This window comes from Aythya fuligula, chromosome 4 (assembly GCF_009819795.1).
Source record: "Aythya fuligula isolate bAytFul2 chromosome 4, bAytFul2.pri, whole genome shotgun sequence".
Lineage (NCBI taxonomy): Eukaryota > Metazoa > Chordata > Aves > Anseriformes > Anatidae > Aythya > Aythya fuligula.
The window spans coordinates 15,465,273-15,479,417 of record NC_045562.1 but is presented as its reverse complement, the minus strand read 5'-3'; the positions used below and the strand labels follow the sequence as shown (position 1 = coordinate 15,479,417).

The following is a 14,145-nucleotide window of genomic DNA, read 5'->3' as shown; positions in this document are numbered from 1 at the left end:
GTTTTGGTTTGTTGTTTTCTTGCCTAGCTGGTGCTTTGTTCAACAATTTTGTTCGTCTGCAGCCGGTTCCAACCAGGACGTTTGAAGGTAATTGCGATTAGTTATTATCTGTGTTTGCTAAAAGCACTCGCTGCAGCCCATGGTGCTCACAGCCCTGCTGAGAGACTTTGCCTCAGCAGAAGGCCTGAGTTTAACAAATCTGTATCCTAAGCCTTGGCCGAGGAGCAGTTTGGTACGTTGGTAGGACATTTGCCTGCCTGTTGCCTCATGGACCACAAGCACACACCAGGGAAGGGGAGACTCATTGCCGCTTTCTGGAGACATTTCGGGAGCAATTTCACATCGTAAACAGAAACTGTCTCCTCTTCTCAGCGCCCCTGCCTCAAATGTTGTTATTTGTGTGGCCAGCCTGGAAGGCAGCACTCAGTGAAAACACTTCGGGAACTTTCTTTGCTCGGTTTTCACTCCGAAGTCGCTCCTGCCACACGCCAGCCATGTTCCCGGAGTTAGTCACCTCCACGTTGCTGTGGTATTCCCCTCCTTCCCTGGCCAATGGCTGGAAAGAACATGGCATTTAGGGAAAGAGAACACGATATTTAGGGAAAACCCGGAGGATTTTAGCTCCGAGGGAAAGCCCAACCCCTAGGAGTTTCCCTTCAGCCTCCAAGAGCTGCCCCCCCCTCACACCCCGTCCTCCCCCCCGCCCCCCACAGTGGTACAGCCCGAGCGCGGGCAGAGCGGGCGGGGCTCCGCCGGGCGGTACCACGCAGAAAGCCTGCGGGGGGGGGGGGTGCCGGAAGCACCGCCTGTTCTCCCCGGCAGCACCCACACGCCTCTTCCCCTCATGGCTTTCAACTTCGGGGCGGCGGCGGGCACCGGGGCCGCCAACCCCACGGGTGAGTGAGTGAGCGAGTGAGTGAGTGAGTGAGCGAGCGAGCGAGCGAGTGAGTGAGTGAGCGAGCGAGCGAGCGAGCGAGCGAGCGAGGGAAGGCGGCCGCTGGCTCCTTTCCCTTCTCCCTTCTCCCTTCCCGGCCCCCGCTAACCTCCCCCAAACGCGCGCAGCCCGCCAACGGTCGCGCCCCTCCGTGAGGCGGCCGCTGAGGGGCCGCCCGGAGCCGCCCTCGGAGCGGCCCCGGGTTAAAAATCCTGAGGGGAGAAAAATTGTCCGCGGGCTCCCCGCCTCGCTGCCGGCCTGTGGGGGGATGAAACGTGCTTAGCGGGTCCTGGTCCTGCGGGCTGGCGGGGTCTGGGCTCCTTCCCGGCGGTCAGCACAGGTTTGGGCGCCCGCTGGGCTGCAGGGACGGACCTCGTGTTTCGTAAGAACATCTTAAGGGGAAAAATCGCCTCGTGCTGCTTCATAAGCACACCTTGAGGTTTTATCCTGAGAAAAATCGCCTCACGCTGCTTGGGCTCAGGCCTGGCATGCCCCCCGAGCACTGCAAGCTGGGGATCCCAGCTCCTAGGCGATCAGAGCCGCTCTACCATCCTCTTTTTCCGAGCACTAAAAACCTTAATCAGGAAACACCAGCGAGCGTAGAGCGTATTTGCAAATACAAGGTGAAAAATCCCGCAATACTTATTGTTGGGCTTGCTACTGCAGTGAAGGGGTACCTTAGCAGTGCGTGGTGCTCCTCAGCCACGCTCGCGCAGATGCAGCTCTATCGGGCAGTCTTGGGTAAAATTGCTCGTAATGGGAATCTCAGATTGCTTGGTTATTTTCACATATAGATCTATTGAAGGTTGGGAAAAGCGTGAGCTGCTTGCTTTGCAGAATAGCTGAAAAGTAATCCCATTGCAGTAGTGATAGAGTGGGTTAAACAGAATGCTTTTAACTGTCCTGTTTGTGTTCGGTAAACAATGCTTAATGCTAGTTAATATCTTCCTCTTGCTCTAACTATGCCTGTTTTGTCTCTGGGGATGGTAAAATATTTCAGCTTTTACTTCCTGAACCTACCTTTTACTTAGAACTAATGCTACCTTGCTCTTTTTCTGCTTCACGCTTGCCAGGATTTGGTGGGCTTGAAACTACAAACTCCACTGCCAGTGGGTTTAATTTTGGGGGTTTCGGATTAACTGCTAATCCTGCAGTGAATTTTAATATTGGGAATTTTGGTGTTTCCACTACCTCAACTCCACCATTCAATTTTGGTAACAGTCTGGCAAGTGCAGGTAGATAAAACATAAATACTTGTTCTGTAATCAATGTTAATAGCAGGGGTCCAAGAATTACATTCCTGAGAATCCGTATTTAGTATTAATCTTATTTCATATCCAGTGAAGACTGGAGATAAAAGCCCTGAAGGTGGTACAGGTTGGAGAGCCATAGACTTGTAGGGGGTTTTATTACCTGTTAAATTATTCAGACATAGCTGTTGAGGAAAAACAGCCATGTACCAAATGCTCAGTCTCTGGACCACTGGATTGTGGTACCCTGCCAGTCTTACCCAGTCTAAAATCAAGCCTCAATTACCTAGCAGAACAGAAATGTTAATTCTCCTTTTAACCCAGGCAACCACGAGCAATCACAGAGTTGGTCCTAACACCAAGCTCCCTGACTTGAGATTCTTGGACTACTGCAGTCATGTTTTTCATCCTCCCTGTCTCATTGGCCTTCCGTTGGTTATCATGAATGCGCTGTACCTCAGTAGTTTCTGTGGAGAAACAAATTTTATACGATCAGCACAAAAAGACAAACAGCCCTTGCTGTTAACCTCTTTTTCCAAAACGCCGTTTTGCACCTTGACATGGCGCGCACCCCAGGCTGTCCTCAAAAGATTCTCTGCGAGGGTCCTGGCGAGATGTGTGCATGGGGTGCTGGTTAAGAACACCCTTCCTGGCCCCATGTAGATCTATCAATTCTGGGTGATCAGATGATAAATTTCAAGGTAATCTCCATCACATTTAAAAAGAAAAAGAAAAAAGTGTACTACATGGATATCTCATGCTTTTTCTCACAGAATTAGCACATGGGGTCTCATTGCCGCTGCTCGTATAGGAATTCTATTCATTCCACAGCATCATTGCTCCCTGTGTTAGAGTAATCTTACCTGTTTTGTGTGCTCAAGGGATCTTTTCTTTTCTTTTTTTTTTTTTTTTTTTTTTTTTAGTATGAATGCTATTGGATTGTATTTCTGTAGCTGAATTTGAACTCTAATACACAATTTGTTTAGTAGATGCAATTTTAGATCTCTTTTTTTTTTTTTTTTTTTTTTAAGAAAGGATGTTAAATTGCTGTAAATACCAGTCTACCTAAAAGCTGTGCCATCTGATGGTATTGATGGTACTCCTGCTAGGGTTGCTCACCCACTGGTAGGACTGAAACTTGAATGTTACTGGGAACTTCTCTTACATCCAGTTGCATTAAGATGTTTGGTGAATGAAAATAGAATGTGGTTGCGTGACAGCTTTTGTTTAAGCTTTTTATTTCATATATATACAGGACAGTAAGTGCAGTAGGTTTACCAAGACAATTTGTGGGTGGGTGTTTGTTTTTTTTTTAAGGTGATAACATGAATGAGCAGTGGCAGCATTTTTTTGACACAACCTATATACTAGGCTTTCCTTCTTCATTTTGAACACACAAAAGCTGCCTCAGACACGGAGATTTGGTATTCTAGGGCTAGTCAGATCAGATGTCCACAGGCTGCGCCTTGAATCAGATGGTGCATTAGGATCCAAAAGAGGTGGTGCAGTGGCTTCTGGCACACCTCTGCCATGAAGACAAATGGGAAGATATCTGGGGGGAGCTTTATCTGGCATGGGGGAGCTCAGGCTCTCACTTGGGGTTTCCATCTGCTAGCCAGCACCTGGTTTTCCTGAAAATCTGTGTGAGGTGGATGGCTTTTGCATCTGTTTTCTTCTGGATAATGGTTGAACCTCAAAAAGAAGTCTGATGGGGAGGCTGTCAGATTATGGGGAAACTAGCCTTGGGGAAAAGACCATATAGAAAGAAAGAATTGCTGTGACAGTACTCACATGTAGGCATAGCATTTGTGCCCCCTAGCCGCAGACTTGAGTTGACTCTTTTCTGGTTTTGCTTTTAAGACTTTAGAAATGTCGACGAAGCTCATAAAACATTAGATCACTTTTTAAACACGTAGCAACAACATTAATTCTTAGGAATACTTCAGTCAGTGTAAGAAATACTACTGCAAGTTGTGTCTGTCACCAAGGAAAGCACATCCTGGTGAAGGAACAGAGCATTTGTTACCTGCTGCTTTTTTATTTGCGTTCTGACACACCATAAATGTATTGGCTTTCTGGTTCATGTTTTCTCCCCCATTTCCTTGGACAATGAACTCGGTACCCATGGTCAGTGTGAACCACGTGCTTGTAACATAACACATGCATCTGTCAACATCCCATAACACCCCTTGAAGTGTGCGGTTCATTGTCACATTATGCACAGTTCCCTTTCACAGCACGCAGCCTGCCTTATTTGCAAACTTTGTTTGTTAGGTGCATTTGGAGGATTCGGGACAACCACCACCACTGCAGCACCAGCATTTAGTTTTTCTGCTCCCACCAATACAGGCACTGGCGGTAAGAGAGCACAAATCTCAAAGCATTTACTTCAGAATAAAGCATAATGTTTTATTCTAAATGTTCCTTCACAATGTTTTGCAGTTCACAGGTACTTTTCTCCTATTATTCTCAACAATTCTTTGTTTTCCCAGGACTCTTTGGTGCTACCCAGAACAAAGGCTTTGGATTTGGTACTAGTTTTGGCACGGGAACTGGAACTGGCTTGGGTACTGGGTTGGGAACTGGGTTAGGCTTTGGAGGCTTCGGTACCCAGCAGCAACAGACCAGTAAGTATGGCTTTCTCTTGGCTTATGCTTCGGCTGCTGAGGACAGGGTAAGACTGACACTGGTGCTTGAGTGATGGGACTGAAGTACGTCACAGAAGGAGCCTGTTACAGTCTTTGGCTGGATGGAGACATGTCAGAAATTTGTTTTTTGGAATGCCTACATTTGCAGCCCTTGCCTTTTTTTTAAATAAGATCTCGAGCAAGTTTCCGAACTTTACCCTTGAGTGACAGTATTTGACACTTTGGTTTAGCAGTTACAGAATCGTTGTTGGCAGCCATAACCTTGTTAGAAACAGGAGGGAAACGGCGTTCAATTTAGTTTAACCGTACGTTGGATCATGAACAACTACAGGCTCCGAGTCCACTTAATTTATTATAACCAAGATTGACATTAGGATATTGAGGTACCAGATCATGTCATGAGTGAATATAGATGTCCCATTTAAGCAAAAAAGAGTAATTCTTTTCTTCAACTCAGCCTTCAAGGACTTCTTTTGCTGATAAAGATCGGATGTAAAGAGACGCTTTCAAAAAGTGTTACCTGATATTTATTTATTCTTTGCATTTATTTTGCTTCTAAAATGAGTGAAGAAGAGATAATAATGATATGCAGATGGTATGCATTAGCAAGCAAGTCTGTTTGTTGGTAAAGGAGTTAATTTTTTACTTCATCTGATGTAGCACTGGGAAGCGGCTTGTTCAGCCAGCCTACTCAGACGCCTGCCCAATCAAACCAGCTCATCAATACAGCCAGTGCCCTCTCAGCGCCGACGCTCTTAGGAGATGAGAGAGATGCCATTTTGGCAAAATGGAACCAGCTACAGGCCTTCTGGGGAACAGGCAAAGGGTACTTCAACAATAACATTGCTCCAGTGGAGTTCACCCAGGAAAACCCATTTTGCAGATTTAAGGTATGAATTCATTACCTGCACACACACACACAGTTCTGAGGCAGCTACTCTCTTTGCTAGTTGTGTGTCTTAAATGTCTCGTGAATGTTAAATTACTCTCAATAGTAACAAAATCAAATCTGAAACTTTATTTTTCCGGGTAATGTAAACAATTTGATAAATATTAGTAGAAGCTTTGAAGGTGTATAGATGTTAGGAATTGGCACAAAGGGCGTGGACATGAGTCCGTGGAACAATTGTTCGATCTGAGCTTGCTTTAAGCAACCAGGAGTAGGCCTTAGAAAATCTCATGGCCTGCTGTAGCTGGGCAAACCAAGCTACCAGGGTAACTATGAGAAGCTCCCACATCGCCCAATTGAGGAATTCAGAAAAATATTGTTACCAGCAGCTGGCTTCAAGGACAAGGTCTACGTGACTGCTAATCACAAGGGGGTTGTTTTCTTGCAGGTGGGGTTGTTTTCTTGTAGTTGTTTGTCTGAGTGATTTTGACCAATAATCTTGTGTGAAACACTGTCCGCCCCTGTTAAGTTCACTATAAAAGTTAGGCTGTTCGGGCAATAAAGATGAACTATGCTTTACCACTCATATTGAGTCGGCTGCATGTGTTCCGTCTGCCGCGCTCTAACATATGGATACTAGAAATCTGTGTATTGCTGAGATACTAGTTAATGGGTGCATATATGTGCATCATGAAACATTTTGTGACTGTGCAATTTGCCTCTTCTTTGAGAGCATTAAGGTCAGTGCACAGAAACTACCTGAAATAATCCTTCATACCTTAGAGAAACTTTCAGTATGTGGAATAGGAACTTCACAGTCTTTCTTCATTGGTTCGCATACTTTAGAAAAACTCTTTGTGAAGCTGGCCATTGGAAATATATTGATTTTTCAAAGATTTCTTCTACCTTTATCCTTGCAAGTGCTAAAGCTGGCTCTATTCTCTATATGGCATTGTCAGCAGTACCAGCTCTTGCTTACCATGTTAACAAAGAACACGTACGTCTTCATCCTCTGCAAATCTCGCACCTGCTGACTTCCTTGCTGAGTTTTAGACTTGAGGATTCAGGTCAGGCTGGGCATGGTGGTGCCTCCCTACTTTTCCTTTCATGTGGGCAAGATGAGGTGAAAACTGCTCATTCTGTTTTTGCTTATAATGAGTAATCAGCTTAAATATTTCATACAAGATGCGGAGTTAATTTTGGAGCCAACAGAGGTTTGGTGGCTGTTTTTTTTGTTTGTTTGTTTTGTTTTGTTTTGCAATTCAGAAAATACACTGCTGCTTAGCACAGATAGCAGAAAGTGTTCCCAGACTGGATCATGATGCTGGATGAAAACATCTAACCTATACTACAGCTTTATCACAGCAAGGATAAAGACAACATTAAGTTTTATAAGCAATTGTACAAACATCACACTTACTGTGAGGAAAATTGGCTGTCCCAAATTGCAGGAACCTTACTTGATATGTCTTCGCTAGTAAAAATATTTCATGTCAGTGTTTTGTCTTGTACTCATGGGCACACTGTCTATATATACAGGATTAGAAATATGAAGAAATCCAGATAGATTTGTGGTTGGCTTATCTTTCAATTGGGTTATGTCAGTAACTGATTTTTATTGAGGTACTTGAAAATTTAATATTGTAAAACCCTTCAGCAAGTCTCTAGCAATCTTTCTGTATTGGATTCTGGTTCCATGGTTCCTTTTGCAACTTAGAAAAAGTTTTAAGTTTTTAAAATATTTTTATTGATAGCAGCTCTGAAATACCACAAATATTTGGCAAAGTTGCCATCTGCTCATCCATAGTTCTGATTGTTTGAAGATGGGGAATGGACTTTTAAGAACTATTGTGAAAATTCAGAATTGTTTCAAAAGCTACTCTACTGGTGGCCCTGTGAGTGTAGTTTTTAAAGTGGGATTGATTTTATGTTTCTGCATCTCTAAATATGTTGTGAGATATTTTGAACCAGCTGCTCAAAAGTTGAGGGGTTTATCTTGGTTTAGTCCCCCCCTTCATGCCACATAGATACGCTTTTTGCTGAGCAATGTATCCCTGTCTTTTTGTTTGCTCTTCTTCAGGCTGTGGGTTACAGTTTAATGCCCAACAACAAAGACGAAGATGGCCTTGTTGTCTTGGTCTTTAATAGAAAAGAAACAGATATTCGAAGCCAGCAGCAGCAGCTCGTAGAATCACTGCACAAAATTCTGGGAGGAAACCAGACCCTCACTGTCAACATAGAAGGTGTTAAAACGATGCCAGATGACCAGTATGTGAACTTGACACAATTTTGCTTTTTTCTTCAGGGTTGCATGTTATAAAAAGGGTTGGCACCTAGTCTGCTCAGTAAATGGTGGTGGATACATCTTCCACTCAACTTGATTGTAAATCTGTTCATCTGGAGTTGAACGTCTCTCGTTTCTTCTTGTTTTTTCTTAAGGCATTAAGACCAATATCTTTCCTGTATATGTTACTGTTTTTGGTGGAGTGCACAGCTGAAGACCTCAGCTCTGTTTGGGAAACAGGCTTCTCCAGACCCTGTTTAGCAGCAAAAATTGGAGATGACGCTGACATTTCTACTTGTTACTTTACTGCAGTTTATTAATTTTTTTAAAAAAGACCGAAGCTTTTAGGTTATTCCTAATGCAGTACTAGTATCAGTACCTAGTATGGTTGTTAAAACCAGGGGGCACTGTGCTTTTGTAGCCTAACTTTATATCTCAACTAAAGTAAGTTCAGTCAGCTGGGAGAAGCAGTAACTTTGATTTAGATTTGTTCTTCATTGCGTTAGTCTCTGCACACTGCTGCTTTGTCTCACAGTACACGTTTGTCTTGCTCAGGACAGAAGTGATCATTTACGTTGTTGAGCGTTCACCCAACGGCACCTCGAGGAGAGTTCCAGCAACAACCCTGTATGCCCACTTTGAACAAGCCAACATAAAATCGTCCCTGCAGCAGCTGGGAGTCAGTCTCTCCATGGCCAGAACAGAGCTTTCCCCGGCCCAAGTCAAACAGCTCCTTCAGAATCCTCCAGCTGGTATGTGGTCTGGGGCTGTGAGGGGGCACGACTGGGGCTCTGCTGGGTGGTTTGTAAGTTCTCTAGGAAAAATGCAGGTGTTGGTCCACTGGAAACTGCAGGTGGTTCCAAGGCATTCTGATGCGATGACATGTTTTTAATTACAGCCAGTTTGCCCACTGAAGCACAACATAATCTATTAAGATAGTTGTGCAAAAACTTGATTTATCAGTAAGTATCAGTAATTTATCCACAGCAGTGGACTGTGTGATTTGGCTATCATCAATCACTTGTATTTGTGTGATGGAGAAAAAAAAAGCTACATATCAGAATCACAGAATAATCACGTCCTTTATCTGCTTCCTAGTTTTTTTGGGGGGAGGATCTGTTAGCCTGTATCCATACATTACGTGGTTACAGGTAGCAAGTAAACAGCTTGGTTCTAGTTTGCTGTTCGTGCCGTGTTTGCTGTCTGTGCTGGCCATGTCTGTCTCTGGTCAGAAAGACCTCCTTATATGTATTGCTTTTTTTTCTCCAGCATGTGCATTTTTCCTAGATGTGCGTTTTATACGCTGATGTGGTTTGCAGTGAGGTTTGGAGAATGTAATAATCATGATGTTGAATTACTAGTTAGTACAATTAGATTGCTTTTAATGTGTTTACATGATGAAGTGGTTCATGGCAAAATACACAACTGTTCTGTAAACAGTTGAAATCCTCAGACGTGTCCTGCTAGGAGCCATGATAATTCCTACTGCGATCACCTTGGAAACTGGTTTGGTCCTTAGATTGCTTAATTACTGATTTTATTTGTTGCATACAATAAGCAACTTGAAGGGGAACGATAGACGAAGTCTAGCATACAGTGGAAGCAATAAGGAATTTTTTTTCTTTAAGCATGGATTGTCTGATTTGATAATCTGTTGGTTGTTCCTTCCCTGCCATTTCAAACCAATACAAGTCACGACTGCCATCTGGACTGGGCTTTTTGTCATAGCCCAGGACTGAGATTTTAAGAACAACCCTTGTTTAATTAACCTTATACTTGTACAACAGTCATTAAGCACAGTTTATGTGGCTTCTGTATTTCCTGGTGTTTTTCCTGCTGCAGCTGCAAGATGTATTATCTATTCAGATTTGTCCATACTTTTTTTTTTTTTTCTTTTTAAGGTGTTGATCCTATTATATGGGAACAAGCCAAAGTTGATAATCCAGATCCTGACAAGTAAGTGTAATAGTTTGTCCTACTGTTACAAAAACAGTTGGAAAGAGGGGAGAAAAGCAGAATATTTAGTAGTAACCTTCAGGTAACGGGTAAGAAACTCAGTAGAGAATAACTTTGTCCAGTGCTGGTATAATATAAAGCAATAAGGTTAACTAGACATACCTCCCTAATCCCTTTACCCATTTAGGTGCTTAAGAGAAGTCAGGATGAAGAGCCTAACTTGTGTTACTTGGATTTGCAGTGCTCTCTATTTTATGGCCTAGCTATTGTGACTTTTTTCTTTTTTTTTTTTTTGCAATCACTATGTTTTTTTTTTTCCTCTTTATCCCTGAAGCTGAAATTGTACTCTTATGCCTTCCAGTGGTTACAGGCAGCTTAAGCTGATTTCCTTCTGAAAAAGGAGAAGGTTATTAGGAATAGAGAGGATTCTAGAACTTACCAAAACATATCTTGATTTGTCAAAAGCCAAGATCACTTAGATTACCATTAGATTATATTTGTAATTATTAATCAGTGCTACATGTCTCATACAAAAAAAACATTTTGTAAGAAATATTTCTATTTTTGTAGGCTTATTCCTGTACCAATGGTGGGTTTCAAAGAACTGTTGAGAAGATTGAAGGTCCAAGATCAGATGACCAAACAGCATCAAACTCGATTAGATGTAAGGTTTCTCATCTTTATTGTGATTGCTTGCTGCTGATGAAGGAGGCGTTATTATATGAGCCTCTCTTCTGTGTGCTCAAAACTGGTGGTGGAGCCATGTGCATGGGGCTGTGTCTCTTTTTTTCTTCTAATTCCTTAATATATTAATTAATATATTTTGGCCCAAAATCTGACTAGTGTGTTTTGTTTTGGTTTTGTTTGTTGTGTTTTTTTTTGTTTTGTTTTGTTTTTTTTTAGGCTCAAGTTTAGTATGTTGTTACAGGCTAAATCAAACAGCTGTATTAAGTTGCATTGACATGGACTCTAATTTGGGCACAGATTATGCCTTCTGGAAGTCCCACCTGCATATAAAAATAAACAGTGACCAAAACTGTAAAGGTCCAGCAAAAAGGTTTTTTGAAATCATCTTTTGCAACGACCTTAGGTTGCTGGACTGAGTACTCTTTTGAAACTCATGGTTTCAAATGAGAACAAATGTGCTTTGTTATTAGACACTTTAATGACTTCCAACTTATTCATGTCATCTGCAGATAATATCAGAAGATATCAGTGAGCTACAGAAAAACCAGACAACCACTATGGCAAAAATTGCACAGTACAAAAGGAAACTGATGGCGCTATCTCACAGAACCTTACAGGTAACACGGATATTCAAAGTAACTCATTCTGATGTGCAGGCTGGTGCCAGAAATCAAACTGAAAGGGGATGGAATCCCCAGTATGACCTCTGCAGTTGTGTGCACAGCTAGTGTTGAAAATGAAATTCTGACTTCATCTAAAGGTATTCATTGAATTAAAATGCAGGGCTGTCAGGGAAAGCTTCAAACGCATGTCTCTCTGCTTTGGAGACTTTCTCACTTACCCAGAAGATGTGGGACTGCCCTGGAGACTCAGAGCAGCAGAATGAATGACAGAACAAATCTTATGAAACAGTTTTCAGAGGAAGGGCAAAAAGAGATTTGACTGGGCTGGTGGAGAAAGAGAGGAGCGAAGTCTTCTCTAATGAACCTCAAAGGCTTCTTTTGCAGGTGTTAATAAAGCAGGAGATCCAAAGGAAAAGTGGTTATGCCATTCAAGCAGATGAAGAGCAGCTTCGTGTACAGTTAGATACTATTCAGTGTGAACTTAATGCACCTACACAGTTCAAGGTGAGTAGTTAATAGAACTTGGCTCAGTACTTGAACAACCCATTTTTTCTCCTCACAAAACAATGTAAATTTTCCAAAGCACGTGTATGTATTTCTTGTGGAAAGCTTTCAGAAGAGAAGTCCAGCAGTGTTACTAGGTTGCAGCGTCATGTTTTCTGCTGCATGTCTGATAGGTCTAAGTATTTTTGAGTTAAAAGTATTAGTGTTGCTTGCTCCTTGCATGCCTTCCACAAGAAAAAAAAAAAAAAATTGAGCCAAAACTAGCATAATCAGTAATTCTTCCTGCCTTGGTGATTCGGAGTGATGTGTGCTGGAGCTCTGACAGATGTAAATAAGTTGTTTAATTTAAACCTCTCTCTTCTCCTCTCTCTTCCCAGGGCAGACTGAATGAGCTTATGTCCCAAATCAGGATGCAAAACCACTTTGGAGCAGTGAGGGCTGAAGAGCGCTATTACATAGATGCAGACCTCTTAAGGGAAATCAAGCAAGTAAGTACTACCCAGTAGACTGTCACAACTTGGTCATATAAGTGTGCTGGGCACTAATTTGGGAGATGTATTGAGAATTTTATATGGCTTTTGTTTGAGGGTAGTCCTTTTTACAGTTCTCAGTGATGGTGCCTCAAGTTTATATACAGTTATGGTATGCAGTTATGTATTAGTGCAGAAAATGCTACTTCTTCTTTTTACCAAGAAAGCTGGACTTTTCAATTTGCCAAGGCCACCAGCCGTGACTGCTTTGAGAAATGTTACTTAAAATCTATGAAGTTAAAGTACACTCATGTTGTTTTTTGAAAATACCTGCAGCATCTGAAGCAGCAGCAGGAAGGCCTTAGTCACTTAATTAGCATTATAAAGGATGACCTGGAGGACATCAAACTAATAGAACATGGGCTGAACGAGACCATTCCCATCAGAGGAGGAGTCTTCAGTTGACGGGTCACTCGCTGCTGGGCTCGCACGGAACATATTATTCAAGTTCATGGTTCACCTTCCAAGGCTAAAACTGGCGAGGTAAAATAAAATGTGTATCTTCTAGGAGTAATGGTATGTCTTCTGTTATCATTAGAATTAGCAAAGCCTCTTCTAAGCTTTTGAACTTGACCTTTGGAAGGTTTATATTTTATAAAGCTGTATATGCTTTAATAGAAGAAGGAAAACTGAATCTGTTCAGATACTGTTCTACTATAAAACTATATGTACTATTGTACATTTTTCCTTTTTTTTTTTTTTTTTTTTACAACATTATTGTCTTAGAAAATACAGTGGTGAGGGCATTGTTCTACTTGTGACTTGGTTTGTGGAAAGCTTAGCCTGCTTCCATGGTTTTGTCAAAACAAGTAACAGCATTATGTAAACAGCTAATCTAAATCATTACAGATATGTATGCTGCTGTAACTATTGTTGGTCTTCACAATACTGGTAGTTTTCTGGGGCAATCTGCAGGAATTTGACTTCTCCAGTGTCTGTCTTTCCTTTGGACTGTTTACATATGTGAATTCTGAGAAGCTTTTCTGTCCCTCAACTAACAACAAGATGTGTAGATGATGTCTTCCTTTTTTTTTTTTTTTTAATTTCTGGAGAGTAATAAATTCAGTCTGACTTTGTAATAACTTGTGCATGGTGTTGGCTCCTTTTCAGCTCTGTCAGTAAAGCCGTGAAGCTGCCAACAAGTCCAGGTTAATGCACTTCACTTTCCTCTAGGCACTGCACATAACAGGCTACCCAGCCAGCTGCCACAGAGCTCCTGAGTAGCCTCAGTCCCCAAACTAAAACAGTGTCACATCCCTTAGATCTGCGTGCACTGGAGAAACAGCTAGAATGACAATGCTGTAGATATGAGAGAGGATGTTTTTTTCTTTGCAAACACTTCATTTAAAAATTCCCCCATGCTTTTTATGCTGCATTTGTATCGTGCTTTGAATGTAAACTAATCTTGAGCCTGCAACAGAATCACTGCAGCTGGGAGCTACCTTGTCCATTCCTATGACCCTTGACAAAAATGATAGCTTCAGCAGATTACTTAAGACCCCTCCCCCCCCATGTGAGAGACTCTTTTGCATGCTCAAGATAGTTGAGCAACACTTTGAAAAATAAACTGAACATATGTAGTAGCTGCAAACTTAATGAAGCAAAGGAGCAACAGGGGAGAGGGGTATCATCACAGAAATAGCAGTGGTGCTAGCACAGCTGAGAAGGCCCAGGACCAGCCAACTGAGAAGAAATGTTTCATAAAAGGAAGACTGCAGTAGCAGTTGCTATTTGGTTAAAACACGGCCCCCAAGAAATGCCTTTAATTCCATTTTACTAAACTGGAATAGATCTTTAAGATTTCATCACATGCATTGACAAAAGAAATTAAATTGTAGCT

General features: G+C 42.1%; 1 protein-coding gene across 2 annotated transcripts; it reads left to right on the top strand.

Annotated features, from left to right (window-relative positions):
* The first annotated feature begins 807 nt into the window (after positions 1 to 807).
* Positions 808 to 13,347, top strand: NUP54 (nucleoporin 54). 2 transcript variants are annotated; one of them, XM_032187284.1, is made up of 13 exons: positions 808 to 896; positions 2,008 to 2,169; positions 4,459 to 4,542; positions 4,677 to 4,811; positions 5,493 to 5,722; positions 7,802 to 7,989; positions 8,561 to 8,757; positions 9,907 to 9,961; positions 10,532 to 10,625; positions 11,158 to 11,265; positions 11,656 to 11,775; positions 12,153 to 12,263; positions 12,582 to 13,347. In XM_032187284.1, the coding sequence occupies exons 1-13, from the start codon at positions 845 to 847 to the stop codon at positions 12,708 to 12,710; spliced, it is 1,665 nt and encodes a 554-aa protein (XP_032043175.1). In that variant the 5' UTR covers positions 808 to 844; the 3' UTR covers positions 12,711 to 13,347. The 2 variants fall into 2 exon arrangements, with proteins under 2 accessions (XP_032043175.1, XP_032043174.1); XM_032187283.1 differs by lacking the exon at positions 2,008 to 2,169.
* Positions 13,348 to 14,145: the final 798 nt, after the last annotated feature.

Coding starts and splice junctions, on each gene's coding strand:
- NUP54 (XM_032187284.1), top strand. CDS start 845: ATGGCTTTCAACTTCGGGGCGGCGGCGGGCACCGGGGCCGCCAACCCC. Junction 4,543..4,676: donor CACCAATACAGGCACTGGCG/GTAAGAGAGCAC, acceptor TTGTTTTCCCAG/GACTCTTTGGTGCTACCCAG. Junction 11,776..12,152: donor ATGCACCTACACAGTTCAAG/GTGAGTAGTTAA, acceptor CTCTCTTCCCAG/GGCAGACTGAATGAGCTTAT.